Below are 26,606 nucleotides of genomic sequence, written 5' to 3' on the forward strand. Positions count from 1 at the left end.
AGAGGGAAGCCAGCTCAGTCAGACCCTCTGCCCTGAAGTGCCTTGCAGCAGTAGTTTCAGAAGGTTTCCCTTGGGCAGCTTATGGAATGACTTGGAGGTGCCTGGAAAAAGAGTGTCCTCTTCTCTCATGCACAAAGAGACAGCGCTGTGTGCTAGAAGAGGGTGACTTCTAAGCCTGGAGAAAAAGGCTTCTCTTTCTCAGGAGATGGAGAGACATTTAGTTCTTCTCTTCCTGGATTTCCTTAGGAAAGAGCTGAGTAGCTGAAGGTGAGGGATAAAGGAAGAGTCTAGGCTGTTTAACTTAGACATGGGCTCAAAGGGCATTTTGAAAGTCTTCCACAAATGTTTGGTCAGAGCAATTCCTAGAAAATTCTCCAGGGAAAAAAGGAGTTCCCCAACAATTTCTCAACAGCAGGATGCCCCTTTAGTGGTAAGAATACCAACTCTACTGAAAAAGCCTCTTGGGAAGCATTCCACATGGTGTCTTCCCTTGGGGTTTCATAGAGGTGTGCACACCAATGGAACTGCAAACCATTGGAAAGATAAATGTACAGTGGAATGTAGGATCTTCAAACATACTCCTTGGCTTCCTTGTAACTCAGGATGGACAGTTGTTGAGCAGGCGTGGACACCAACCCAACTTCCCAACTATTTGGAATACCGAAGGAGGCAATTTGGAAATGGAATTGTGTTGCTGGCAGCAGTGTGGCATAAAATGTTCAGCATGTTGGGCAGGGATAATTAAGAATGAGAATGGGGGAGGGGGCTTCTGAGGGGCAACCTGCTCCCATTTTTGCTCTTAAAACCACCCCCCATGGCCCCAAATCATGCCTGAAAATTACAGCAAAATGGCTGAACTTCAGCAAAGTACTTTTTTACTATTTGGGAAAGTTATGAATGGGAATGGTTTGCCTTCTAATGGTTTCTCATTCCAATTTCTATCCTTTCAAATCAAAATTATGCCACCCCAAATTCCATTTTTCTGCCAAAGTTCAGTGGTACACTGTACTCTCAGGATGCTGAGGGGCTGTATGCCTTCATAGGTTGCTCTCTCTTCCCATGGCTATTGAGTATGTGCAGGAGAATTTCTCTCTCTCACACTATTTCAAGCCTTTTGGGTGTCACACTTTAACAAGGAATCAGATAAATGGAGCAAAGCAACATTTCGAAGAAAAGCAACAAAGATAATCAGGGAACTGGAAACTAAATCTTATACTGGGGGAACTAAGTATATTTAACCTTGAGAAAAGATGACCGAGTGGGGATATGAAAGTACTTTCAAGTACCTGAAGGGGCATCACACAGAAAAAGGGCAAGACCTGTTTTCTTTTGTTTCAAAGTGTGGAATAATGGATTTAAATTATAGGAAGGCCTTCTGGCTAAATGTTAGGGAAAGACTAACAAAGCGGTTCCACAGAGGGATCAATTACTCAGCGGTGATGAAAATCAGAATGCATCGGATGAAGTAAGCTACAGTTCACAAACGCTTATGATTTTTAATAAAGTTTGTTAGCATGAAAAGATGGCACCAGACTCTTGATTCTTGGCTACCATAGAGTAACACAGCTGTCTTCCTACAATGTTGGATGTGATGGGTTTTCCCTTACTAGATATGCGTAAACATAGACATATGTCAAGACCTAGCTCTTTGGAGAAAGCTGTGATGCTAGAAAAGGTGGAAGGAAAGAGGACTACCAGCAGCAAGGTGGAAGGACTCAGTTTCAATGGCAATGAGTGCACTGTTGAAAGACCTGAGGGGCCAGGTTAGGGACAAGGTTAGAAACCCTTCAAGTGACTGAAAAAAACAATGAAACAGTATAGGAAATGCTTTACCCATTATGTGTTCCCATTCTATTTCCATTATTAGCCAAGCTTGAACAAAACTTGGATATTCTTGCATCTCCACAAGGCACATTTCTGTTACAACTATGACTTCTTAAATACTTTCAGAGAGGGAGTTTCCATTCTGGGCATCCATAGTGGGAAACAAATCCTGCTTTGTTCCGTGGGGCATACTTCTGTTGAGCTCACACAATATATTCCCCCTTCCCCAACACCTACATGCAATAGAAGCAAAGTGCTGCAGTCTGTAAGTGCTGCAAGCTTGAAGAGTGAAAGCAAAGGTGGAGGCTCAAATCAGGCCAAGAGACATAGGCCAGGTATCTGTGATGCCAGAGGACAAAGATCAGATAGCCTGTCTTCACTGCAGAGAATGGTGTGTGTCAATGTTTGTGTATATTTGATTCCACTCCAGATAGCAGTCAAGCAGAAAGCTTGCTGTCATCTTGGGTCTCTTTGCAGAGGAGAATTTGGGTAGTATTACTGCCTTTCATCTAGCAGAAAAGAAATGGAGCATGTTGACAGTCTGTGCAGGACCCCAAGAATTTATTGTGCTTAAGGCTCAAGCTATATACACACACTTCGCCTTGAACATTAAATTCCAGACAGACACTGCTCACAGCTGGAGCCTAAGGAAACACCAAATGTTGCATCTTGGTTTTCTTTGCCTCTTTCTCAATTATTTTTAATTCAGCTCCCCTCTTGTTCATGGATTTCCAAGCATATGCCAAGCACAGCTTGCCATGTGTCAAATGGTTTTTATTTTGCTGGTGCATCCAAAGACTGACACAGGGCAGGATCAGAAGCAATCAGCAGGATTTTTCTAAACTTGCCTGCTCCCATGGATGCCTCCAGGCCGACATTTTCTCCAGCTCCCAGGACTGCAGGAAATGCACCTCACGAAGTGCTCCAGCAAATCAATTCTGAGTCAGATGCTGCTCTTAATACCCCTCTTAGTCCCTTTAGGCGAAACTGAAGAAATTTCTTCTAAGCTAAGCAGGCCAGAAGGCTGTCTGAAAAAGACAGATAGGCAGAGAGAAAATGAGCTCTAAAGGCGCAGGTAATGGAAGGCTTTGTTAAATTGTTCAGCTCTAGCTAGAAGACTGGTCTGGGTAGCTGAGCAACAGCTGCCAGCATTGGGCTATCTGGTTTTTCTTCTAGCCTCATAGCTCAAGTGAAGAAAGTTAAGTGGTGCAGTAGTAAGACTTTCAGGTCAAGATTTTTAGAAACATAAATATTATTTGAAATTCAGCTTTCACAAAAGCAAGATACTTATAGCACTTTGAAAACCGATGCATTTATCATGGCATGAGCTTTTGAGGTCTAAAGTCCACGCATAATGTGCTTGATATGCTAGTCTGAGTTAATAGGTAAATAGGTGATTTCCAATGATGCCCACCCACAAATGAAATGGACATTTTGGTAGAATAATTTCCTTTTTTCCCCTACAAATCCCATATCTCTGTCCAAGAATGAATCTCAACTGTAGGAGAAATATTTAGAACAGATACAGTGACAAGATCAAGAGAAGTAATTCATTCATTTCTATTCTGTATTGATCAGATTTCACTTAGACTATTGTTTCAGTTCTGGCCAGAGAACAGCAACAAAATTAATAAGGGGTTTGAAAGGAAAAACATATGAGGAATGATTGAAGGCCTGGGTCAATTTTAATATGGAGAAGACAAGATTGCAGGGAGACATGATAATCATCTTCTTTCATGCAGAAGACCAGGCAGAATTGTTTGACATTGTTCTAGAAGACAGGACAAGAAACCATGGTCAGAATTGCAATGGAATACATTTGGCTTGGACATCAATAAAAATGTCCTAAGGATAAACCCTGTACAACAATGAAATAGGCTGCCCGAAGAAGTGGTGTACTCTCCTTGTCTGGAGGGGCTCAAAAAGGCTGGATGGCCATCCATTGGTGATTCTATAGTAGTGGATCCCTGCACTGGAACTGGAATAGATTACATTCAAAATCCATTCCGGTCCTTATATGTTGTAGTTTTATGAAGTCTATTTGCATGCAGATATTAACTCCAAAATAAGTTCCACGAGGATACAATCTACTCCCAGTTGGTGTGTTTGTTTGTTTTATATATAGTATATTTCAAATATAACCTCCAGAGATGTGTACATAAAATAATAAAACACCATCAACAAATTTATAAAACAATTAAGCTAACAACGTCCACTAGTGCCCAATCCCAGTGGTGACAATTACACATAAAATGCTGTCCTGAACAATGTTATAGCCTTCCTAAATGACAACAAGGTAGGCACCAATCCAACCCCTGGTAGGAGACTATTCCAAATGGAAGAAGCTGTCACTGAAAAACAGACCTCTCAACTGAGGAAGGGGACCTTTAGCATCCCTTTGAGAGATAAGTGCATTGCATGGGACAGTTCTGCTTGAAGACAGTCCTAAAGGGCCATGAAGAGGTTTATTGGTTAAAACCAGCCCTTTGAATTGTATCCAGAGCCCTGACAGAAGTCAATGCAATACCCTCAAAAATGGTGTTATATGTCTGTAATGGGGCTCACCCACCAGCAGACTGCCTGTCATATTTTGCCCAATTGCAGTTTCCTAGTAGTATTCAAAGGCATCCCCATGTATAGCACATTGCAGTAGTTTAGCTTCAAGGTAGTATAAGTAAGTTATACAATGAATTGCAACAGAGATAGGCAACCTGGTGTCCCTCCAATATGGCCAATGGAAAGGATCAGGGGAGTCATGTTCACATTACCTTAAGGGCACCAAGTTGGCAATCTAATTTTTTAATGCAAGGGCAAGGAATCTGTGGCCTTCCAGATATTGGTGGACTACATTTTCCAGCTTATCAATGCAGGTCAGGCTTGCTCGGGGTTGTAGGTCACCTATACCCAGAGGACAAAATGTTCCTGCCTCTGTTTTAGGGTTTTCTCAGTAACTGCCCAGAGTCCCCCATTGGGGGAGATGGGTGGTGATATAAATTTAATAAATATAATAATAATAACTGGAAAAAACTCTAACAATATGGAATTCGTTTAACTAAACTAGCTTTGAAATACTGTTATTTAATTATAGTATGGGACACAATGCAGCATCTCCAAAACATTTTGAACAATTTAAACTATTTATTTAGATGAACTATTTTAGGGTTAAAATAGCAGTAAACAATACCCAAGCTATCTGTCATGTAGTTATTATCTTTTAAACTTCTAGATACGCTAAATATATAGTTTGGATTCAGAACTTTCTCTTTCCAGCAGAACTTCCCATCACTTGTCATCTGAAAAATCTGTTCTTCCATTTGTAGAAGGCACATTTAGCATCCAAGCTATTAATAACTTAGGTATAGTACGGACATGAGTAGATTAGTTTTGTCCAGATGACGTGTAAAAAGCTGTAAATCTAAAAGCATATCCATGTGCATTCCCTGCTTATTTCATACCTGTTGTAGTAACTTATGCTTACCCCATGAGATACCATCCTTTCTTACTGAGTACTTCCTGGGTCCTTAATCATTGGCAGTCAACATTAGCTGTTGTTCAAATAGGCCATGTCAGCGTTTTACGATTGCTAATATTTTCCTCATGCAGGGAACCAAGAAATCACTCAACAATCTTGTAGACTTTTTAAAAATTTAAATCTTTAACCTATCTCCTAAGAATGTAAATATGCACACTGTTTTAGCACTTACCAGGGCTCCATTTACTGAGTTTTTCAGAGATATGGAATGTATGTGATACACTAAAATATTTTTTTTATTTTACTGGCAAAAAGAATACTGAAGATTTTCTACAGTATATTCCAAAAAAGTGAACACTGTCTCATCTGAAAGAGTAAAGCAATCTTAGTTCTACTAAAACACAACATTAAATTATATAGCCATTTTTTAATATATCCATCCTGATCATAACATGTTGAGTTGGAAGTGAGTCCAAATTTATTTTATTTTATTTTTAAAAAAGATTTGTACAGCTACCCATCTTAAACAACTCTGGGCGACTCACAACAAATATAAACAGAACATTTTTATTTTGATCAATAACCAGTCAAGTATGGAGTTATGCAATGAATTACAAAGCTTGAATGGAAGTACATAAAGAATTCTTATTAAATTAGGAATAAAATAAAAATAAAATGCAAGTACTAATTAGGTTATTTACGTATTATAAGTCTAAAATTGTATAATTTGGGGGGGAAAAATTCTCATTTGCTTTGAGTTAGGCAAAGAGGCCTTAATACGGTCTATTCAGAATCAGTGTATCTTATCTATAAAACTCTGGTCTTGATCTTTTCTTTAGAACTCCAGCATGGCACAAAGGACACTAAAGCAACCATGCTGAAAAGGGGCTGGGGTGGGGGGGGCAGCTGTTGATGTTTACATAAAATAGTAAGGTGGAAAAAGAGGGGAGCATTCAGTCACTGGAAAAGCTGTCCTCAAACAAGAATGACCCTTAGGATCAGGCCACTATCATAACGCCACTGATTGCCTCAAACATAGTTTCTGGACAGTGGTGGGGTAGTGGAAAGACATTATTAGTTTTGCCATTTGCTCCAAGCATCATCTCATTGTCATCGTCTGAGCATTTTTCCAGCTGAATTAGCTAGCTGACCTGGCATAGCTGCAGGTAATTTATTTTATGAGAAAGTTCAGTGAATTCATCCCTTATATTTCTACAACAATCCTGGGCACTAAGGTTCACTACATTCAGAAAAAAAGCACTCTCATTCCTTTGCACCAACTCCCTCTATATATACCTCTGATACTTTGCAAGGATATTCCCCATAGGAGGGACAAATTGTGGTTGTTTATTCGTTCAGTCGCTTCCGACTCTTCTGATTTCCTGACTGCAGTCAGCATCTGCAGTAATCTTTGCGCCTAGAAATACAAAGTCTTTCACTGCTTCTACATTTTCTCCCTCTATTTGCCAGTGTTGCAAATTTAATTACATTCTGCCCCCAAATGATGAAACCTATGAGCAATTTTAAAAGATCAGGCTTTAAAGAAGCACAACTACTTTGATTTCTGTGATATTTGCAACCTTCATCCAGTATTCTGCTGAAAAAATAGAAACGTTACAGCCATGGGTGTCTTTTTCATTCTACACTGTAGAAAAATGGAATTGCTTTTCCTAACTGCATTCTAATCCAAATACCAACTGGATTACACTATTATTGAAGAAATCTGATGGAGCTGTTTTGTAATTAGAGCACTCAAAGCAAATCAGAAGGCCTCAGCATCTTCTCTGTTGTTGTGTTGTGATTAATACGTATATGAGTCCAACCTCAGGCCTTCATTAAATGATCATCATGGAAAACCACTTCATAGTGTAAAATACTGTAAAGCCTTTTTACATTTCAGGCTGTCACCTGACTGTCGCTTCTTCTGACTTGGAACACTTTGAGCAAACCGGAAGTTACTGAATTGCAAGAGCAACACAGTGGGGGCCAGATGGATTTAATTTGGAAGCAGGGGCACTCGCAGCATGGATCAAAAAAGTCAAGTTGTCAGCCGCAAACACCTGATTGAAGCCCCACTCCTTAGGCATAAACAGGGGGTGAAGTTCAATCACACAGGTACAGCTGCCATTTTATTTAATTTTTGATTTACATGACCATTCATCTCAAATTCAGGGCCCAGGGTGGCTAACAATATTTAAAAATAGCATGAAACATAAAAAACAGGAAATGACAACACACACACAAACTGGGGTAAAAACAAACTCACTAGTGACAAATCAACATAAGCATTTTATGGGCTCAGCCACACCTCCTGAACTGCAGGCCCAGTAACATTTTGCCTTTTTTTGACCCCCAACCCCCCGGGTAAAGCGGCAGCAGAAGGAAGACTTCTACACTAAAATAAGCAGCAACATGGCATGGGGCTGGATTATTTGAGGGACTGCCTCTCCCCAGGGACATCTACTGTACCCATCCTATCAGGTCTGGCACAGGAGGCTTGTGGCAGGTTCTGTCCACTAGAGCAAGGGTCCCCAACCCCCGGGCCGCAGACTGGTCCCGGTCCGTGGCCTGTTAGGAACTGGGCAGCACAGCAGGAGGTGAGTGGTGGGCGAGTGAGAGAATTTACAGCCTGAGTATTTACAGCCGCTCCCCATTGCTCGCATTACCACCCGAGCTCCACCTCCTGTCAGAGAAAGCAAGCCCATTGGCTGCTATCTCCAAACGGCGCAAAGAAAAAAGAATAAAAGGTTGGGAAAAAGAGGAAGCACTTGAATCATCCTGAAACCATCCCCCCACCTGGTCCATGGAAAAATTGTCTTCCACGAAACTGGTCCCTGGTGCTAAAAAGGTTGGGAACCGCTGCACTAGGGTGTCATCTGACAGGACCCAGGAAGATGGTCTTTTCTGCTGCTGCACCTGCCCTATAGAACATCATTCCCTCCCCTGCGGTCAGGCTGGTCCCAACCTTGATGACCTTTCAGAAGAGCCTGAAGACCTGGCCTGGGGATCAGAGAGTGGTCTGGAGCTCATAGAATGGCTGTACAGGTAGTCCTTGGGTTACAATGGCAGTTGGGACTGGGATTGCCATTGCTAAGAGACGTGGTCATAAAGCACGATGTCACGTGACTGCACTGCTTAGTGATGGCAACCCCAGCAATGCCCATTGCCGTCGTAACCCCAGGACCATGCAGGTCATTAAGCAGAAAGAGGTGGGAATCCCAGGTAAGGAGTAAGGGTGTGGGGGGGGGGGTGCGCGGGTTGGGCATGCTACGGGCGGGCACTAGGGAGTGTGGGTGGGCTGGAGAGGGCTGCAGACAGGTGCTGGGGAGGGCAGGTGGGCTCTGGGGAGTGCAGGCAGGCCCTGGGAAGTGTGTGGGCCAGCAAGGACAGTGGGTGGGTGCTGGGAAGCACAGGCAGGCATCCCAGGGATCTCATACTCCATAGTCAGGTTCTTAGGGAGAAAAAGTGGCAGGTGCAACTTAGTGGAGTGACTTGCAACTTCCCTGCCAGCTTCCCCATTGACTTTGCTTGTGGGAAGCTGCCAGGGAAGGTCGCAAATGGTGATCACGTGAGCACAGCTCACTGCAACATCGTAATCGTGAGCTGGGCACCCGGATCACAATCATGTGACCGTGGGGATGCTGTGATGGCCATAACTTTGCTGACTTATTGCAAGTCCCCCTCGTTCAGTGCCATCGTAATTTTGAATGGTCGCTGAAGTCAAGGACTACCTGCACTTGGCAGTCCTCACTTAACTATCACAATTGGGACTGGCAACTCTATCGCTAAGAGACCCAGTTGTTAAGCAAGACATCATGTGACTGCAACAGGCTTATAACCAAACTTCTGCTGTAGTCGCTAAGCAATCACCCACTCTTGTTAAGTAAGACATCATGTGACCGCAACTTGTGATTTTACTGTCAGCTTCTCCCTTGACTCTGCTTGTTGGAAGCTTGCTGTGAAGTACGCAAATGGCGATCACATGACTGTGGGATGTCATGATGGTTACGAACACCCACTGGTTGTAAAGCACCCAAATCTCTATGATGTGACTACAGGGATGCTGTGATGGTCATCTATAGACCAGTTGTAAAATTACTTTTTCAATGCAGATGTGACTTTGAACGGTCATTAAACAGGGCAGTTGTTAAGTGAGGACTCCCTGTACTGTTTTGAATGATTGCTGTCCTGGTGACTGTACTGTACTGTACTGTATGGGGTTTTTTATTGTTTAAATTGTTTTTGTTTGTATTGTTTGTATAGTTGTTTTATTTTGGAACTGTTTATGTATTAATTGTAAGCTGCCCAGAGTAACAAAGGTGAAAAGGGCAGCTATATAAATTGAATAAACAAACAAACATAATGTATCTCCTGTAATTAAAGCTAGATTCCTAAGATTAAAAAAAGGAAATAGTACTGGGGATTAATGTTTCTGAAATTTGAAGGATGTACCTCCTAATTTGCTTTCTTACTACTTGCACCCTCATCTTGCCAGCTGTCGTACTCAAGTTTTCAAAGGACTATGAAATACTTATTAAGCACATGACTTTTCTCGACACTCAGCTTGTGTGAAATTAGCTGAAATAAGGCTAATACTGCACTCTTTCCCTCCCAGTTTCTAAGAAAAGCAAGGGTATTAGGCCAGTAAGTAAAAAAGAAGTGTTTTGCAACTGCCTGAAGAAAGTAATCCCTGTGACCTATCACAACCAGTTCATTTAGATCAGGGTTTCTCAACCAGGGTTCCATAGAACCCTAAGTTTCCACAAGAGGTCATTAGAGGTTCCCTGGGAGATCACAATTTATTTAAAAAATTATTTCAAATTCAGGCAACTTCGCATTAAAAAGTTTCATTCTTTATTTTTACTTTAAGAGCACTGTCAATACATATATACAGGCCTACACATGAAATGACTATAATTTGGTAACTTCTGGCCTGTATTTGAGTCTGAATGTGCAGGGGTTCCCCGAGGCCTGAAAAATATTTCAAGGGTTCTTTAGGGCCAAAAGGTTGAGACAGGCTGATTTAGACTATTCCATTAATGGCTGTATTTCTCTTGCTCCCAAGTTTGAATGTCTTTCTCCTCCTCCTGGAAAAACAAGCCGTATCCTCAGCAGAAGGGGGGTGGGGGCAGCCATGCATGGAAACATCTGTTGTGAATTCTGCACCATCGTTTCTCAGGGAGATCAGCAAATGACTTTTGCCTTGTAAGTTCAAGGAGAGACCCATCAACACTACACTCTGATTGATGAAGGGGAGGTGAAAGAGGCCTGGTTGTGAGAGGTCATTAATAATCTTAAGAGAACCAGATCACCATCAAAGTCAAATGGCAAGGCTTTACAAGAGCATACCGCTTCAACATAGTTGAAGTCTAGTCCTACCCTTACTTCCATATGAAATCTGCCTATTGCTCAATTAGCTATGTGTAACGTAACAGGTTTCTAAATTCACTTTCCTACATTTACTCTACATTTATTTTATGTAACTAAATGATACCAGAAAATTTGTCTCCATCAGTTTCTCAGATCCCTGAGAAACACACTGCAGTATTAAGAATAAAGCAACGATTTGCTATCCCAGGGACATGGCATTTTGTCTTATACTTTTGCACTCCTTTCAGAACAAGATTAAAATCAAGGGAATCTATCAAATCTTGACAAATCTGTCTCATAATGGGGTATATAATTTCTTTTTAAAAGGTGTAATCTGCTAAAATGGCTCTGTGATGGAATTATATATTATATTGCAATAAAGTCTACTGTCTATGAAGATCTGTTTTGTACAAGTATACAGAGCACAGCAACCTTGTTTTACAATCCTGAGAAATCAATACATATTTAATTTAGAAATGTTGGCTTATTGAAGCCACAAACATATCCCAGACAAAACTCTATAGTACTGTATTTTAAACCAAAAGATGGACTATGGCATAAAAAAGCACATGCTTTCATGCAGTGATAGGCTGAAACATTTAACTTAACTTGTTCTGAAATAAACACATTATGAAATAGATATTTTATACTTTTTGTACATATAAGTACAAAATCTGAATCTCCCTAAGCAAGTCAAGAATCTCCATTAAGAGAGCTTAAATATGTACCCTACGTTGAAAGGAGATGTGATGGCTGAAAAGTGACCATTCTAGTTTTCTGGAATGGTGTAAGATGGCTCAACTATAGCACCAAATCTTGCCTGACCTCTCCCACCTGCTTAGAAAGCATTAATAGACACATCTTCAAACTCTACAGCGGTGTTTCTCAACCTCAGCAACTTTAAGCTGTGTGGACTTCAACTCCCAGAATTCCCCAGCCAGCATGCTGGAAGTTGAAGTCCACACAATTTAAAGTTGCCAAGGTTGAGAAACACTGATCTACAGGCTATATATAAAAGCTATAATAATTGATCATTGTAGGAACAGATTCTATCTTCCTGTGTATATTGCATCTTGTCAGAGTGTGAAGGGAACAGTGTGAACTTTGGAGGAAAACAGGATATAAACAAAGTAAATCAGTTATAGAAACACGGCCAGTGTGTTTTAAGATTCTGGACTTGGACCTGGCTGACCTAGGTTCAAATCCATCCTCAGTTATAGAAATTCATAGCGTGATTGGAGGCCAATCAGACCCAATTTACCTCACCAAGCTGGTTTTTTTTGGGGGGGGGGGTGTACAGTATAAAAGTCCCTGTTAGGTCACTTTAAACTCCTTGATGAACAGTGGAATATACATGTAACAAATAAAATAATAAATAACAAACAAAGCTTATTGTGCCAGCATTATATATTAGGTATGCCAGCACCAATAATAATTTTATGTAAATTAGAAGCTCTCAAGCAATCTACTTAAGAAAAGGTGAACACTGACCTTACATATAGTTTGCACTTTATTGGGTAAGGTTATTGTGATCTAGTAATTTTGATTTTGAATTGTACTTTCCTTTATCTATTGTCTTGTAAAGACAGTAAGATTAAAGTAAGTTAACAAGAAATGACATATTGTGTATTTTCCATATATACTTTTTAACACTTCCCAATTTGCTATTTTACATAATTAATATGATGCAAACACTCAACTCTTAGACAAAGATTGAGAAATGGAGGAGATGCTCTGGCAACACATAGGAAATATAAAAAGCATTTACATTCTTCACTGTTTAAGCCAAATTTTTGCATCTTTTATTCTAAAGCAAAGGGAGACTCAACAAAAATTAACGTGAAATAATCTTAATCTTCATTCTTATCACTATGTGGAGTATTTAGGTTATAAAATGCTAAGATAATGATTTTCCAGCTCCTTCTCTTGCTAATCGATCAGCTGCTTCATTTCCAGGAAAGCCAGCATGACCGGGAACATGCATCTGTTGATAACAAGAGTCCAAATTAATTACTCCAGACATATAACAATGCGTGTTCTACAACTATCTGCAATATTCACTTATCTTCCACTATGCTTTATGATGTAGCGTTCATATCAGAGGGTCAAAAAGAACATACTATATAGCTTGGTACAGTGCATGAACCCAGCCAGAGATTTCAAATCAATCTATTTCCTTTGGGTTGACATAATCCATTTTACATGTTGCTATCCATCATAGCTACTTTTGTTAAAGATCCGTGCTTTAATCAGCATTCTGTGAATTTCTTTAAAACTTCAGTCAGTTTTTAGAGGAACATTACTTACCCACTGGATGTCCATGCCTTCTGAAAGCTTAGCAAGCCTTTCAAAATCTTCTTTGTTTGTAACTTCTTTTCCTGCTCTGGTTTTCCAACCATTAGTCTTCCAGTTTGGGATCCAGTTTGTCATACCTATAAAAAAGAGTGATTGCTACAGTAAGACTGTAACTCAGATGACTGCCTCAGAACTTTTGGGACATCTGCTGAAATCCTTCTCTGCCTTTCCATCTGAAACAATCCCATGTAACTGAGCTGATCCAAGAGGCTAACAGTTTGATAAACCAAAACTGTTCAAAATATAATCCCTAAATATTGGTTCAAGCTGGTTTGTAATTGCAATCCAGACAAATCATTTATGTTCTACTTGATTTGTGATCTTTGATCATTTAGTTTGACATCAGTTGGTTTTGCCAGTCAGAACAGAGTGAACAAAATTGCTAATGCCAAATCTGACAGATGGATATCTCTCTGCAGTTATTCAATCCTGACCCCAAATAAAGGTTTATTCAGACAAATTCCTTTATCAACCCATTACCAGCCTTTGCTTCTGAAATCTTAAGCCATTTATTTATTTGCTTAGTTACTATTAGCTAAATTTTCATCATTTTTCTGGGGCTCCAGTGAAAATCAGATCTTCAACCTGAGCAATTTCAATATGTTACTGAATGTCAGACCATAGACTAGGACTGAATGAAGGCAAATAGAAAGATGATAAATCCTGACAGGTAATAATGGCTGGCAAATCTCATGCTGGGGTGGCGGTGGGGGGGGGCAGGGGAGAGAGAATGAGATTGAGAGAGAGGGAGAGAGAGAGAGAAGAGGAATAGCAGCTGTAGCCTCTCTTCGTCCCAATGCTACTGTCAACAACATATCCCCTAACAAAGAACATTTGCTAGTTTTAATTAAATGGAAACACAAAACACACATATGCAAATAGCGTTTAAAGATATTACATGATAATCCAAAGCACATCTTTAGGAAATGGGTTGATGCTCTCTAAACAAGTAAGTAAGTAAATGAATGAAGGAATGAAGGAATGCAAAGGGAAAAAATCTCATTCTTAGTTGCAGAAAAAATTAGTTTGATGGATGTTGACTGTGTCCAGTAAGACAAGAGAATATATGCCTTCTGCAACTTGTTGTTGTTAAAGGAGGGGCTATTTCACTTTATAACCATTTCTCAGCAATTGAAATGCTTACCATTAATGGTGAATTTGCTGTCAGTATAGATTGCCAGTTTTGTGATATTTTGACTCCTTGCTTGTTCTATTGCCTTGCAAGCTGCCTGAAGAAAACATTTAGAGAACATACTTCAGGAGTGAGGAAGCTGAACAAGTATTGATTTTAGTTTTAGAACTGTTAACACACAAAATCGCTGCCATTCAATTGTGGTACAGGACTCTCCATCTACAGATATGTGCAAGTCCCCTTTGAGGATGTAAACCATGTCTGAATATTTACCATGACATTTACTGAGTTTTCTTATGAATATTTCATTGGTTTATACATCCTTCTGTGCAGCTAGCCATTAATTTTCTTGCTGTAGATGGATGAAATGAATGTTCACGTGACTATCACAACCCCTCCAAGTTCAAGATACTGTAGTTTTATTTCAGTGACAATAAACACATCAGCGGAACAGATCAGACCCAAAACATTAAACCTGACCCACTCCTGAGGCAAAATTCTCATACCAGAGCCTGCCTGAATAAAAATATTTTCTGAATACTTGTAGAAAAATGAAGGTAATAGTTTGGATCTGAAGCAAAAAGGGGCCTTGAACTCCTTTAAACAACATGTATCTTGTTTTAGGAATTGTGCAGCAGCTGCAAAAGGCAGCCATGTGATCCTGGGAGAAGATGCTGCTGATTTAAGGCGTTGTAGACAGATGCCGTATTTGCATATCCACACCTTTTCTTCCTTTGACTCTGAAGCACCACACAATCGTAAGAGACAGGATCAGTGAGACCTCCCTGGGCAGGAAACCCCAAAGCCTGGCAGCAGCCACTGAAATTGTCCTTTCTCATGTTTTCACCTACTTATCTCTCATGGTGGCAGGACAGAAGGATTCCCGGGACCCTAAAAGCCTGGTATGTGGTCTTTCAAACAGCCCAGTCCCATGTTGTGTTTGATCTTACAGGAGAAATCCAGCCCTCAGAATTGTGCCTACAAAGATACCTCATGCTATTTGGCACTGAGCCCCAGCCAAAAGCCTGGGCATGGCATTCCAGACCAGCTGAAATTGTCGGGTACTTTTCAACAGCAGCTGCCCACTGAAAATATTCCAATATTCCAATAAGTCATTTGTCCTCATGGCCAGCTCTGACATCTCCAAAGACAACTTCACCAGGCACACTAGTGTTTACCCTGGACCAAATTAAGCCAATAATGAACTTTTAGTATAAACAATAGTCGATGTAGAGCATAGCGCGGCCTGGGTATATACCTGGGGAGTAATGCCAGGTGCAGAGATACTGAGTTAACAGAAAAGGCCTTACACAGGCTGATAAGCTAGTTTCTCACACATTTTTAACTGACAGTCTGTTTGGCACCCATGATTAATGAATGCTCAGTGTGTTAGGTGTAGAAGCTTTGCAAACCCACCCCCTGGTATGGATGTGCCATGGCAGAACATTGCATACATACATAGTGGTGTCCATTCCAGGTAGCTTTGCATGTTTACTCCTATCCTATAAGTGTTCACCTTCAATAAAGCTTGTGATGATCACACTAGCTTCCAGCACCTCTTTCTTGGAAACCTCTCATGGATATTAAATAAAGGGGTGAAGGTTTAAGAAGTATACCGAGACTATGAGAGGACATTTAAAATAATCACACTCAGTAAAGGACTGAATACATACTGTTCTGCCTTTGGACTAATGAATAGCACCACTATCCAGTATAAATCACAATTCAGCATGTTTGGCCACATTAAATCCATTACTGCCACATCAGACACTGCTACAAAATTTGAACAACTGCCAGTCAGTGGAAAGGGTAAGAGTTGGGTATCTTCCATAAAAGCTGCATCACACTGCAAAACCCTATGAATAATTTTATCCAGCAATACTAGATGCAAGTTTGAGAGCAAGACAGGGTCCTGTGGATAGGATCCACATGCCAACACTCATTGAACGAATAAGAATCCTTCCCCAGCATTACCAATCCAAGGAGGACCACAACCACTGTAAAACAGTAACTCCAACTTGCATCCTACCCAGATAGCTCAGAAATATACCATAATCGATGGTACTGAAAGCTAACAAGCAATCTAAAGCCAAGAGGAATACATTCACTTTAACTTCTGGTTCTTGGCAAAAACTGCTCCAAAAGCAGAATAAAATGGACCAAGATTATCTGCATCATTCATATCCCTTGGAGTTGAAATGGCACTATACACTCCAGATTGGCATAAAAGCAAAATATTGAAGCCTGGCAGAAATGCTCCAATAATATACAGGTAGTCCTCGCTTAATGTACCTAACTGGGACTGAAACTCCACTGCTGAGCAATGGGATCGTTAAGCAAGGACCCCATGCGACCACGATGGCATTTTCACAGCAGCCGTTAAGCAAGGACTGCACAGATAGCTAAGCAAGGACTTCACATTACCGTGTCTCATGATTTCCTGCTGGTTTCCCCATAGACTTTGCTTGTTGGAGGCCGGCAGGTAAAGCTGCAAATGGCAATCATGTTGACTACAGGAATCTGCGATAGTCAGAAAAGAGGGCTGGTTGCCGAGTGCCTGAATTTTGATCATATGACCATGGGGACACCGTGACAATGGTAAGTGCGAGGACTGGTCATAAGTACCACTCATTCAGCACTGTTGTAACATTAAATGGTCACTGAATGAGTGGTTGTTAAGTGAGGACTACCTGTACAGTGGACATGAATAGTAAGGCTTTCCATTTTATAGTAGTACAGATCAATCCCTTGTAGATGAACAAGTATCAGATCCCTTGTAGATGAACAAATATCAGACTGTATTCCTAGCAAAATTAAATAATTTGAACATAGCCTTGTTGCAGAAGTTTTACATTAATTCAGTCATTGCTTACATGTATTTCAGCTCTTTGATTTGTTTGCCGTCCAGGAAGTCTTTCGCTATTATTTCTGTGAAGGACAATGTACAGTAAAATTACTGAAAACAGCATTAAGTCAAAATGTGATTCCAGACAAAACTAGGTGTGTTATAAAAGGTACCTTAGACTAAATTACAGAATTATTTCATTACATGTCCTCGCTTAATGATGGTAATTGGACTGGCAACTCCATTGCTAAGTGACGTAGTCATAAATTGAAAAATCACGTAACCACTCCAACTTACAACAGCAGTTCTGGGAATTCTTGGTTGCCATTGTTAAGCAAATCACACACAGTCATTAAGTGAGATGTCACGTGACCATGACTTGCAACCTCCTACCAGCTTCCCCATTGACTTTGCTTTTGGGAAGTCGGCAGGGAAAGCTGCAAATGGCGATCCCATGATTGCGGGATGCTGCGACCATCATAAATGTGGGCTGGTTGCCAAGCACCCAAATCACGATCACGTGACCACAGGGGCGCTGTGATGGCTGCAACTTCATGGACCAGTTGTAAGTCCCCTCATTCAGCGCTGTTGTAACTTGAAATGGTCACTGAATGAGTGGTCATTAAATGAGGACTACTGTACTCACCTGACTTACACACTCATAATTTGGGCATAGGTAAAATGGTTGTCTACATGGCATGGTCTGTAGTCAATAGTGTCCACTTTTTAAATGAATGGCAGCTGCTAAGAGCAGATATGAGAACTTCTGTTGGTTTGAGGGGTATGTTATGCTTTGAATGCATGGCAAAGTTTGCACTTCAAAGGTGGGTGAGTCCAGGGCTTGCTCTGGACAGGTGTTACTCAATTTGCTTCTTCCCTCTGAAAGCTGCACTGCCAATTTGTCTCCAAGTTTCACAGTGACCAGCCATGAAACAAATGGTATTAAAAAGGTTGTCCAAACATCCTCTCAGTCTCCCCATCTGACATTACATCCACTCCTCTTCAGAGTTCATCATGCATGATATATTTGTAAAGCTATAGTGAAGATCACACATGATGCCTGCCAAAATCTCTCCTAGCAGAAATAAAGAAAAATAGCTTACTCACAGAGGATGATCAGGTCCCCAATATACACCTGTCCCAGCACGTGCTTTAAGGCGCCCATTACCCGAACAACATCCGTCTGTATAAACAACTGTGTAATCGCCTATAAAGGCAAATTTGCATTAAAACAGCACAACACAATGCCATTCAAATTTCCTAAACAATTTAGATAGATTGTTGTTTCTAGAAACTGCATTTAAATACAGGTAATAAACCTACTTCAGAATATGATATATCGTATTTAGCCATTTTTAGCAAAACCGTGTAACTATGGTATTATCTAAGCAAACTATATAATGGAACTCAAAACTGAAAACTGTAGCTAATAAATTGCCAACACTAAAAATAAGTCTGGGAGAACAGACCCACTGAAATTACCAGGAATATTCTTTTATACAGTGGAGGAAGGTACCTAAGGCTGGGTTCTCCTTCCTGCAGCAGGCAAGTTCAAATGTTCCTCACTATCCTTATAGAAGAGGGCAAAAACCCTCCGAGCCAATTGATGGGAATAACAATTAAAATGAGAGCTCCAAGGCCAGAAAAGAGCAAGATCTCCATGTTCAGAGAAAGTCTCATCAAGGGAACACCGACTAACCCTCCATCCATAGTAGGAAAAGGATCTCTGTGCTTCCAATTTCACACAGTGGAGGATAGTATCTGCAGCTAGGACTAAACAGGGTGGTTTCAGTCAAGTAGGAACTTACACCCAGCACATCACACACTACTGAAAAACCTTCCTGCTGAAGATAACATTAGCCAAGGCTTGCAATGTAAAAGGAAGATAAAATGAATCACGCAGCTATGTGATTACATGATTACAAATACCTAAAAGAGGAACACTGTTAGTAATGGCTGCACTCTAGTGGAATGGACCATGATTCTTGCTGTGACCATGATTCACAGCAAGCTCTGAAGGCTGGATCGATTCCAAGATGGTTATAGTAGACACCCTGTACCCCAACAGTAAACTTGAAATAAAACAAATAATGTGAATGTCAAAGTTCTTGTATAGCTTATGCCAGTCTTTTTCTAGTCTCCTACACCAGATGAGGGCAAGCCACAACTGCAACTGATAAAACAGAATTGATTTCGGACATAAATGTTGGATTAGTTTAAATTACCAAAGAATTCAGAAAAAATATCTTACTGCAAACTGATAGGGTCACTAGTTCCAGAACACATCAGATTGAAGCAATAAGAAAGCTCCTTTGCAGGACAGACACCTGAAGAGCCCTTTCTAAAGTGACTCACATGGAGTAGTAACCAATGCCTTAAAAGCCACATGAATATCTCAGGAGTAAAATCTATGAATGATGGAGGTAGCAAAGTCAATGAAAACTACTGATCCCTGGTAAGATCACATCTATGATGAAAACATATTAGGCCATGGTCTGGCAAGCATGCTAAGGAACTAGGGCAGAGGAAGAACTGAGGGGACCAAATGGAGAGAAGAATTATTATTGGTCTAAACCCAGTGGCAGAACTCCATGTGTAAGGAGAATCAACCCCATCTCTAATGGAGGAGGAATCAGCAGCTCTTCATTCCAGAGTCCATTCTTCTTATTCTCAGTTCCCCACAACCATGCCTGAGATGCCACACAGAATGGCATCACATGGCAGATATCTGTCAATTCAGGCCTTCTACAGATGTAAGATGAATCTGGGGCATTATAGAGGGAGAAGCACTAGGTGGATGGTCAGACCTCCTGCAAAAATAGCTTGAGTGAAGGACAGAACCCCAAGGCTGGTGATCTCAGCCTCTGGAATGCTTGCCTGAAGACTCCAGTGTGGATGCCATCCTGTGTGATCTCTCAGAGATTGTATTAGGCAAGAAGGAAAATGGAAAGTAGGAATGTCTAAGCAACCTGTGAACTGAGCAGGCAGGACTGGAAAACTAACTCAGAGGGTTCCTCTCCCCTATGGTTTTTGTCATGCCTGCTAGAGCAGAAGAAAGGCACAATTCAGCTTTGGATAACTTCCCCCCACTGTTGGAAAAGAATCAATATGTAAATTTATAATTGGATGGAATTCCTTCCCCTCAAATCCATTTTCAAAGCCTATTTTCCCCTCAAAGCCTTTCATTTTGCTCCCATTCCCAACAATCATGGTTAAGGAAACATTGCCCCTTATTTGCTTATTTTGATCCTTTGCTAGCTTTCTTTCTTCCATCTTCCCCAGTATCCATTTTAGATACTTACAGAACTTGCAGCATGTGAACCCCAAATTCCTGCACCTCTTATAGTTATTTGGCATAGAAGCAATACACTAATACCAAGCTGCGTAAGAGTAAGGACATAAAGTTCTTTCACCAAGGGAAAAAAAATCATACAAAACAGATCCAAAGGCACTATAATAATTTGCAGAAAGAGAGGAGTTACCTATATATACGAATTCATTCTTATTTGCTGAAGGAGTATAAGGAACTTCTGTATATTTTACACGCTTATTCGTAATTTTGTTCTCTGAAAGCTCTTCATGTGGTCTTTTGTACGATCTTGTATAATCTGACTGAGATGTAGCCTTGTTACTCCAAGGGCTATTATTCTTCTGCTTTTCAGGTGTATTACCAAGGCCTTAGAGAAAAAACAAAGTTATACAAATACCAAATTGAAAGTGTAATGTTCACATCAAAGAACCTCAATGGAGTTTCTCACAAAAACATTTTAATCAGTTTAACTCACAGATCCAAAGCTCTTTTCACATGAAGCTTTTCTTGTTTAATAGTTGTGCAAGCCTCATCAAATTTACAAATCTAAAAAAATCAATTTAAAATGTAGAATAACTTTAAGAAAAATAATTCACATATACAATATTAACAGATAATCCTTTCTCTTTATCCATTCATTAATCAAAAGGTAAAAGAGAGCCAGTTTGGTCTAGTGGTTAAGGTTCTGGGCTAGAAACCAGGAGATGGAGAGTCCTAGTCCCACCTTAGGCATGAAAGCTGGCTGGGTGACCTTGGGCCAGTCCCCCTCTCTCAGCCCAACTCGGTGTAATGTAGACTAGTAATGTAGACCCTAACTAGTAATGTAGACTTTTGAAAGTGCTATCATAAGAAAGTGCTATCAAAGAGCCAGTTTGGTCTAGTGGTTAAGGCACCCAGCTAGAAACCAGGAGATCGAGAGTTCTAGTCCCGCCTTAGGCATGAAAGCCAGCTGGGTGACCCTGGGCCAGTCCCTCTCTCTCAGCCCAGCTCACCTCACAGGGTTGTTGTTGTTGTAGGGAAAATAGGAGGAGGAAGGAGTATTCGGTATGTTCACCGCCTTGAGTTATTTATAAAAATAATAAAGGCGGGATAGTAAAGAGATAAATAAAATAAAAAAGATAACAGAGATAGCCTTCATATCTAAGATATGCATGTCTAACTTCTAACTAAAAGATAGGATTTGGCTACCAACAATGGTTTAAACACTAGTATCAGAAGATAGTATAGTACACAGCACAAGCGACTCTATCACCAGCACAGCACTTAATCTATTTAGTTTTCGTGCCACTATTGCATTTGTCTGGAAGAAAGAGAAGGAATTTTATTCATTACCCAAGAACATGTTTCTGTGCATCTTATATCCGCCAACCAACAGAAGATACTGTATGAATAGCTGGAGATGCCAATGACTATGGAACGCTAAACAGCAAGGATGCCTTTAAAGATTAATTAAGTAAGATTAAATAATTCTTGCTGCTCGTGGAGCCCGGAGAGTCCCCTGGTTTTTGAAAGAGCCTTGAGAGATGAAGTGGTGGTAGAGATGCCAAGAGGGCTGTTGGTAGAAGACGAAGTGTGAACCTGACCAAGGAAGAGAAAGAGGCTTTAAGGCCTCTTAAACCATGAGGTAATCCTTTCTGCATCAACAGATTACCAGCCAGTGGCTTTATCGACTCAGTCACTCCTGGGCAAGGAGGGACCAAGGGAGTATCTGCAAGGCCACTGTGAGGACTATTCTATGCATCTGTTGGATAGTTGCTCAGAATCACTCTGAGATGGATGCCAGCTGTGTAGGTCCTATGGAGGTGATAAGGCACAGTCTAGCCCTGTTATCTGGAAGAATTTGAGCCTGTTAGTCCTGAAGGAGTAGACATGGTCCTTGGGACTGTGTGACCACTTGTGTTTTAGGTCCATGCCTCCTTGCTGGACAAGGCTCCCCGCTGAAGATGACATGTGGTTGGGGTCCATACAGCAGTGAACACATCCCTGAGAGAGGGAGTGGTTCTACCAGCTCTGAAGGAGGTAGTGGTCCAGCCCCTCCTCAAGAAACTATTGCTCATTCTAGCAGAATCCAGCACCCATCCATTTTCATCCAATCCTCTTAGGGAAGACTGTTGAGTAGGTGATTGCAAGATCTTTCTTGCTAAGGTTATTTCTCAGCTTCTTTATGGTGCTCAGATTTTGCATAATACTAATAGCAAGCATAATATAAACTTCATTAGAAAAGATCCAGATTTTAGAGTAATGGGAGATGTTGCCCAACACTCGGCACATATGCTGCCTAAGTTTAGAAGGCAAAAGTCTAGAAGAGGTGGAATTATCCCATTCTCATTGGCTCTGTTTTTGGAGTCTGAGATAGAAGATCCTTCTCTATTAAATGAAAAATCCCAAACCTTAGGCTTTTATAAATATAGATTTGTCAGGTCTGCTGCCTGATTCCTTGTTTTCTCAAAAAATTCCACTGTTCAGTGGGCCTACTGTCAGCCCTCTGGGGTAGACCAGCTTAGGAAACAGACACCACATAAACTACTGGAGCTTTATTGGTATATGGTGCAATAACAGAATCTTTAAAACCTGACAGAGATTCTCTCTCTCTTTTAACCAAAGACAATAAATGTGCATCAATTTTAATTTTTATCCTCCCTCCCATCTAACTGGGTTAAGCTGATGCTTACACAACAGCTGTTAAATTCCTTCTTCAAAGCCACCTCCCTACTTGTCTACATCTATCCTAACTTCTCCAGCTGCCGTGTGTTTTATTTCTTGTTTATTTTCTATTTGTATATATTTTTATTTGTTTTAATGTTGTGAGCTACCCAGAGTCATGTACTGAGATGGGCAGCTAATCAAATCAAATCAATCAAATCAAATCAAATCAAATCAAATCAAATCAAATCAAATCACTTCATAGTGCCTATAATGCATCCCTCTTTGCCCAGGTTCCAAAAGATACAAATAACTTATCTGAAGGCAAGCAGAGGAAAATTATCATTGTAACATTACATTTTTCAGACCACTTTATCTACAGGAAAGCATGGCATGATTTTGAAAACCCTTGCCTTGCCTTATTCTTTCAGCTATAACTTTTCATTTTTACCACAGTATTAAAGTCCTGCTCATCAATTCTACTTTAAAAAGCAAGATAATTTTAAGACTGATTTTTTTAAAATCGTATGGCATAGCAGTTCGGTGTTCCTGCTGCTTTTTCTTGCTGGGAAATCCTTGTGAGGTCCAGCAGCCAGATGTGTAGACAATTTAGCTGTGACAAGTCACGTTGCCCGGGGTGCACCACGAGGAGGCTAGACTATATTGCACCGAGTTGGGCTGAGTGTGTGTGACTGGCCCAAGGTCACCCAGCCAGCTTTCATGCCTAAGGCAGGACTAGAACTCTCAGTCTCCTGGTTTCTAGCCCAGAACCTTAACCATTAGACCAAACTGGCTCTCAAGACTGATTGATGATTGATTTGATTTAAAATAACAACCAGCCTACCTACATCTGGAGGTAAATACATTTAAAATTATTTTCTGGAGATATAACCAGCTCACTGGAGTTCTGAATTTCATTTGAATACACAGCTCGTCCTACTTACTTTTCATTACATCTAGCATACTCTCATTAATTATCAGAAAACTTTTTCTATATTTCTGCTATGCAACAGTTTTTTTCTAAAGAGTTTACCTGTTAAAGAAATGGATGATTCTGTTGACTCTTCATTTATAAAAGCCCAAGCTTCTTTCTCTGTTGCAAACTTCTTGAAGCTGGCATGTTGATATTTATCAACTTGTTCTTTACATTCCTTCCTGTCAAAATACAGTGATAAAAAGAGAGGCCATGTTGTTTAGATTACAATACCACAAATTCTGTACATAGGAAATCTTAGCTTCCTTTCTAATTTCCTTTAAGTGAAGAATATATTGGCTTAGATTCCAAAATAAGTCAATTTAGGGAAATTTAAATACAGTCAAGTTTTTTTCTTTTTAGAACTATGTGAAATGAAGACAGAATTGGAGAAATTTCTTCCATAGGTTTGCTTAATATATTTTACAGTTCAAGTCACAGTCTATACTGGAAAGCAACCGATCATTCAGCATGAAAAAAGGAAGGAATGTGATAGACGTAGGGGAAGCCCTGGATGACAATTTCCAGGGTTTAAAGCTGCATATCATCTCCAGTCTCTTCTTCTCTCCCACAAATACATTTGTACAAGTAGTCCCAAAAAGTCTATTTATGAACTCTCAGACTTGTAATCTTATGTACACATTTGGTGTATTATTGAATTCAACTTGACTTCTTCTGAGTAAACTTGTACAGGATGACATTTTCAGAGAGCCAAAACATATTTCCTTGAAACTGAATCTCAGAAAACTTAGTTGTAATAATGTCCATATAAGTCTTTATTTATATTTCTTTTTAGAAGCTCAGAGGTGGGAACACCATCTTCTCCTTGCTAATTATCACAACATCTTTGTAAGATTAAGTAAGATTGAAGGATATGACTGGCTCCAAACTACCTGGTGAACTTAATGGCTCAGTGAGTATTTGAACATGGGAATAAATGACTTCGCTTTGTTTTTAAGGTTCAATGTTAACAGCAAGCAACTTCTACTTAACAGCTTCTCATCTTCTCCATCTTCCTTGAGAGATCTATTGCTTTTATACCTCACTGCCCAGAGTCACTTGCTGAGTTGGGCAGCCACACAAATTGAATGAATGAATGTGGTTATGTCAACAGGCTTGAGGATCTCAAGGAAGTGGTGAATTAGAGAGATGGCCATATTGCCTATACAATATAACTCTCTCGGCTACGCTGTTACTAGTAATCCTGATTGTTTTTAATTGTAGAATTTTTTAAATTGTTGACTTTTTTTATGATTTGCTTTTTATTGTACGCCACCCAGTGAGATGGGCAGTTATATAAATAGATAAATACATACGTAGTAAGTTGCAACTGTTATATTTCACTGACCCAATGACACTTTGGGGAACAGAATCACCCAGTATGGCATAAATCTAATATATAGTTAATGAAGCCTTTAAGGGAAGACCCAGAATCAAGGCTATCTCCTCGAAGTCCCTCAACCGGCTGAACTCTACTTCGCAGCTTATCCCATCGTACAGGGCTGTTCGGAAGATAAAAAGAAGGGAAAAAGTAAAGCCTTCGAGAAGAATTGCAACTAAGGATTCTTGCTTTAAAGGGATGAGAGTCTGAAACATTACGGAGTGGGAGAAAAGACGGGCAGGTACTCACCAAGTGGGATACACTCCAATTTTCCTGCCTCTCCGCACCGCATAGAACATGCCACCGCTACCGAGAGTTCCAGAACCGGGGGGCAAAAATGGATGAACGAGCAGAGCCAGGATCCGGCGCAACATAATAACTAGCCCCGCCTCCTCCTGCCCCCTCCCATCTAGCCGACCGCTGCCTCCCCGTCTCTCTCTCGGGGTTCGACGGAACTCAGGATCCACGCTGCCGGATGACCAAATAATCGGGCGCCGTCAAGGAGATGTCGCAGCTCCGGGACCGAGAACCGGAGACGCAAATAATGGGTAGTAATACTTCCGATTCTCAAGCGGAACTCACGTGGTTGACGGTAGCGCAGTAACAGAGGTAGCTGACGTCTCGGCAGGAAGGCGCTACCCAGAGCGGCATTCAAGTAGAAACCGGAAAAACGCTCTGCTTCTCCGTCTCTATGACCAGGCCTAATAAACTTTAAGATGCCCTCGAGAACGAAAGTAGTTTCTGCGCAAGCGCTAAAGCAGGGTTTTTTCCCCCCTACTCCCGGTTTCTGCCTCCGAAAGTGTGGAACTACTCAAGCGAGCTTTGCGTGTGCGCATGCGTGACCTTTTCGCGTTTGTCTTGAAGGCGGGAAAGTGACGCTTATTTCACTTTGATAGTCGCAGGCCGGAATGGTAACCGTTTGATCTGCATTAAATTCAGCACGGCTTACTTCTGAGCTGCAATAGGAGTACATGGCCTCGACTGGTGTTTGGTTTTTTTTTAGACGTGATCGATATAAATTGACATTACAACAATTACTGGGGTGTTCACTTATAAGAGGCAGGATTTATTTCCACCGCTAGTCTGTTTGATTCCTAAATGCTCTTGAATAGAGTCTGACTGATCAAGTTAGTATCTTCTATAATTTGTGATAGAAATGATGTAACCCACCTGTTACAAATTGACAAGGAGTAAATTAAGACCTCCCTTTTTTCCAAAAGCTCCAAGTAAAGATAATAAACCTCTGAATTGTGAAGCTATGTAGCTAGCTGTGCAGTCTTCCACATGGGGAAGTTTTAATG

At 40.6% G+C, this 26,606-nt stretch overlaps 1 protein-coding gene across 1 annotated transcript; it reads right to left on the reverse strand.

Moving 5' to 3' along the window:
• Window positions 1–12,040: 12,040 nt before the first annotated feature.
• RNASEH1 (ribonuclease H1) lies at window positions 12,041–25,862 on the reverse strand. The gene is made up of 8 exons (XM_063314085.1): window positions 25,555–25,862; window positions 23,985–24,106; window positions 20,481–20,675; window positions 18,106–18,205; window positions 17,027–17,081; window positions 14,166–14,250; window positions 12,974–13,098; window positions 12,041–12,650 (listed from the first exon to the last, which is right to left on the reverse strand). The coding sequence occupies exons 1-8, from the start codon at window positions 25,677–25,679 to the stop codon at window positions 12,564–12,566; spliced, it is 894 nt and encodes a 297-aa protein (XP_063170155.1). The 5' UTR covers window positions 25,680–25,862; the 3' UTR covers window positions 12,041–12,563.
• Between the last annotated feature and the right edge of the window lie 744 nt (window positions 25,863–26,606).

This window comes from Candoia aspera, chromosome 1 (assembly GCF_035149785.1).
Source record: "Candoia aspera isolate rCanAsp1 chromosome 1, rCanAsp1.hap2, whole genome shotgun sequence".
Classification (NCBI taxonomy): domain Eukaryota; kingdom Metazoa; phylum Chordata; class Lepidosauria; order Squamata; family Boidae; genus Candoia; species Candoia aspera.

Coding starts and splice junctions, on each gene's coding strand:
- RNASEH1 (XM_063314085.1), bottom strand. CDS start 25,679: ATGTTGCGCCGGATCCTGGCTCTGCTCGTTCATCCATTTTTGCCCCCC. Junction 17,082..18,105: donor TGGGGACCTGATCATCCTCT/GTGAGTAAGCTA, acceptor TGTCCTTCACAG/AAATAATAGCGAAAGACTTC. Junction 13,099..14,165: donor CAGCAAATTCACCATTAATG/GTAAGCATTTCA, acceptor TCTTTTTTATAG/GTATGACAAACTGGATCCCA.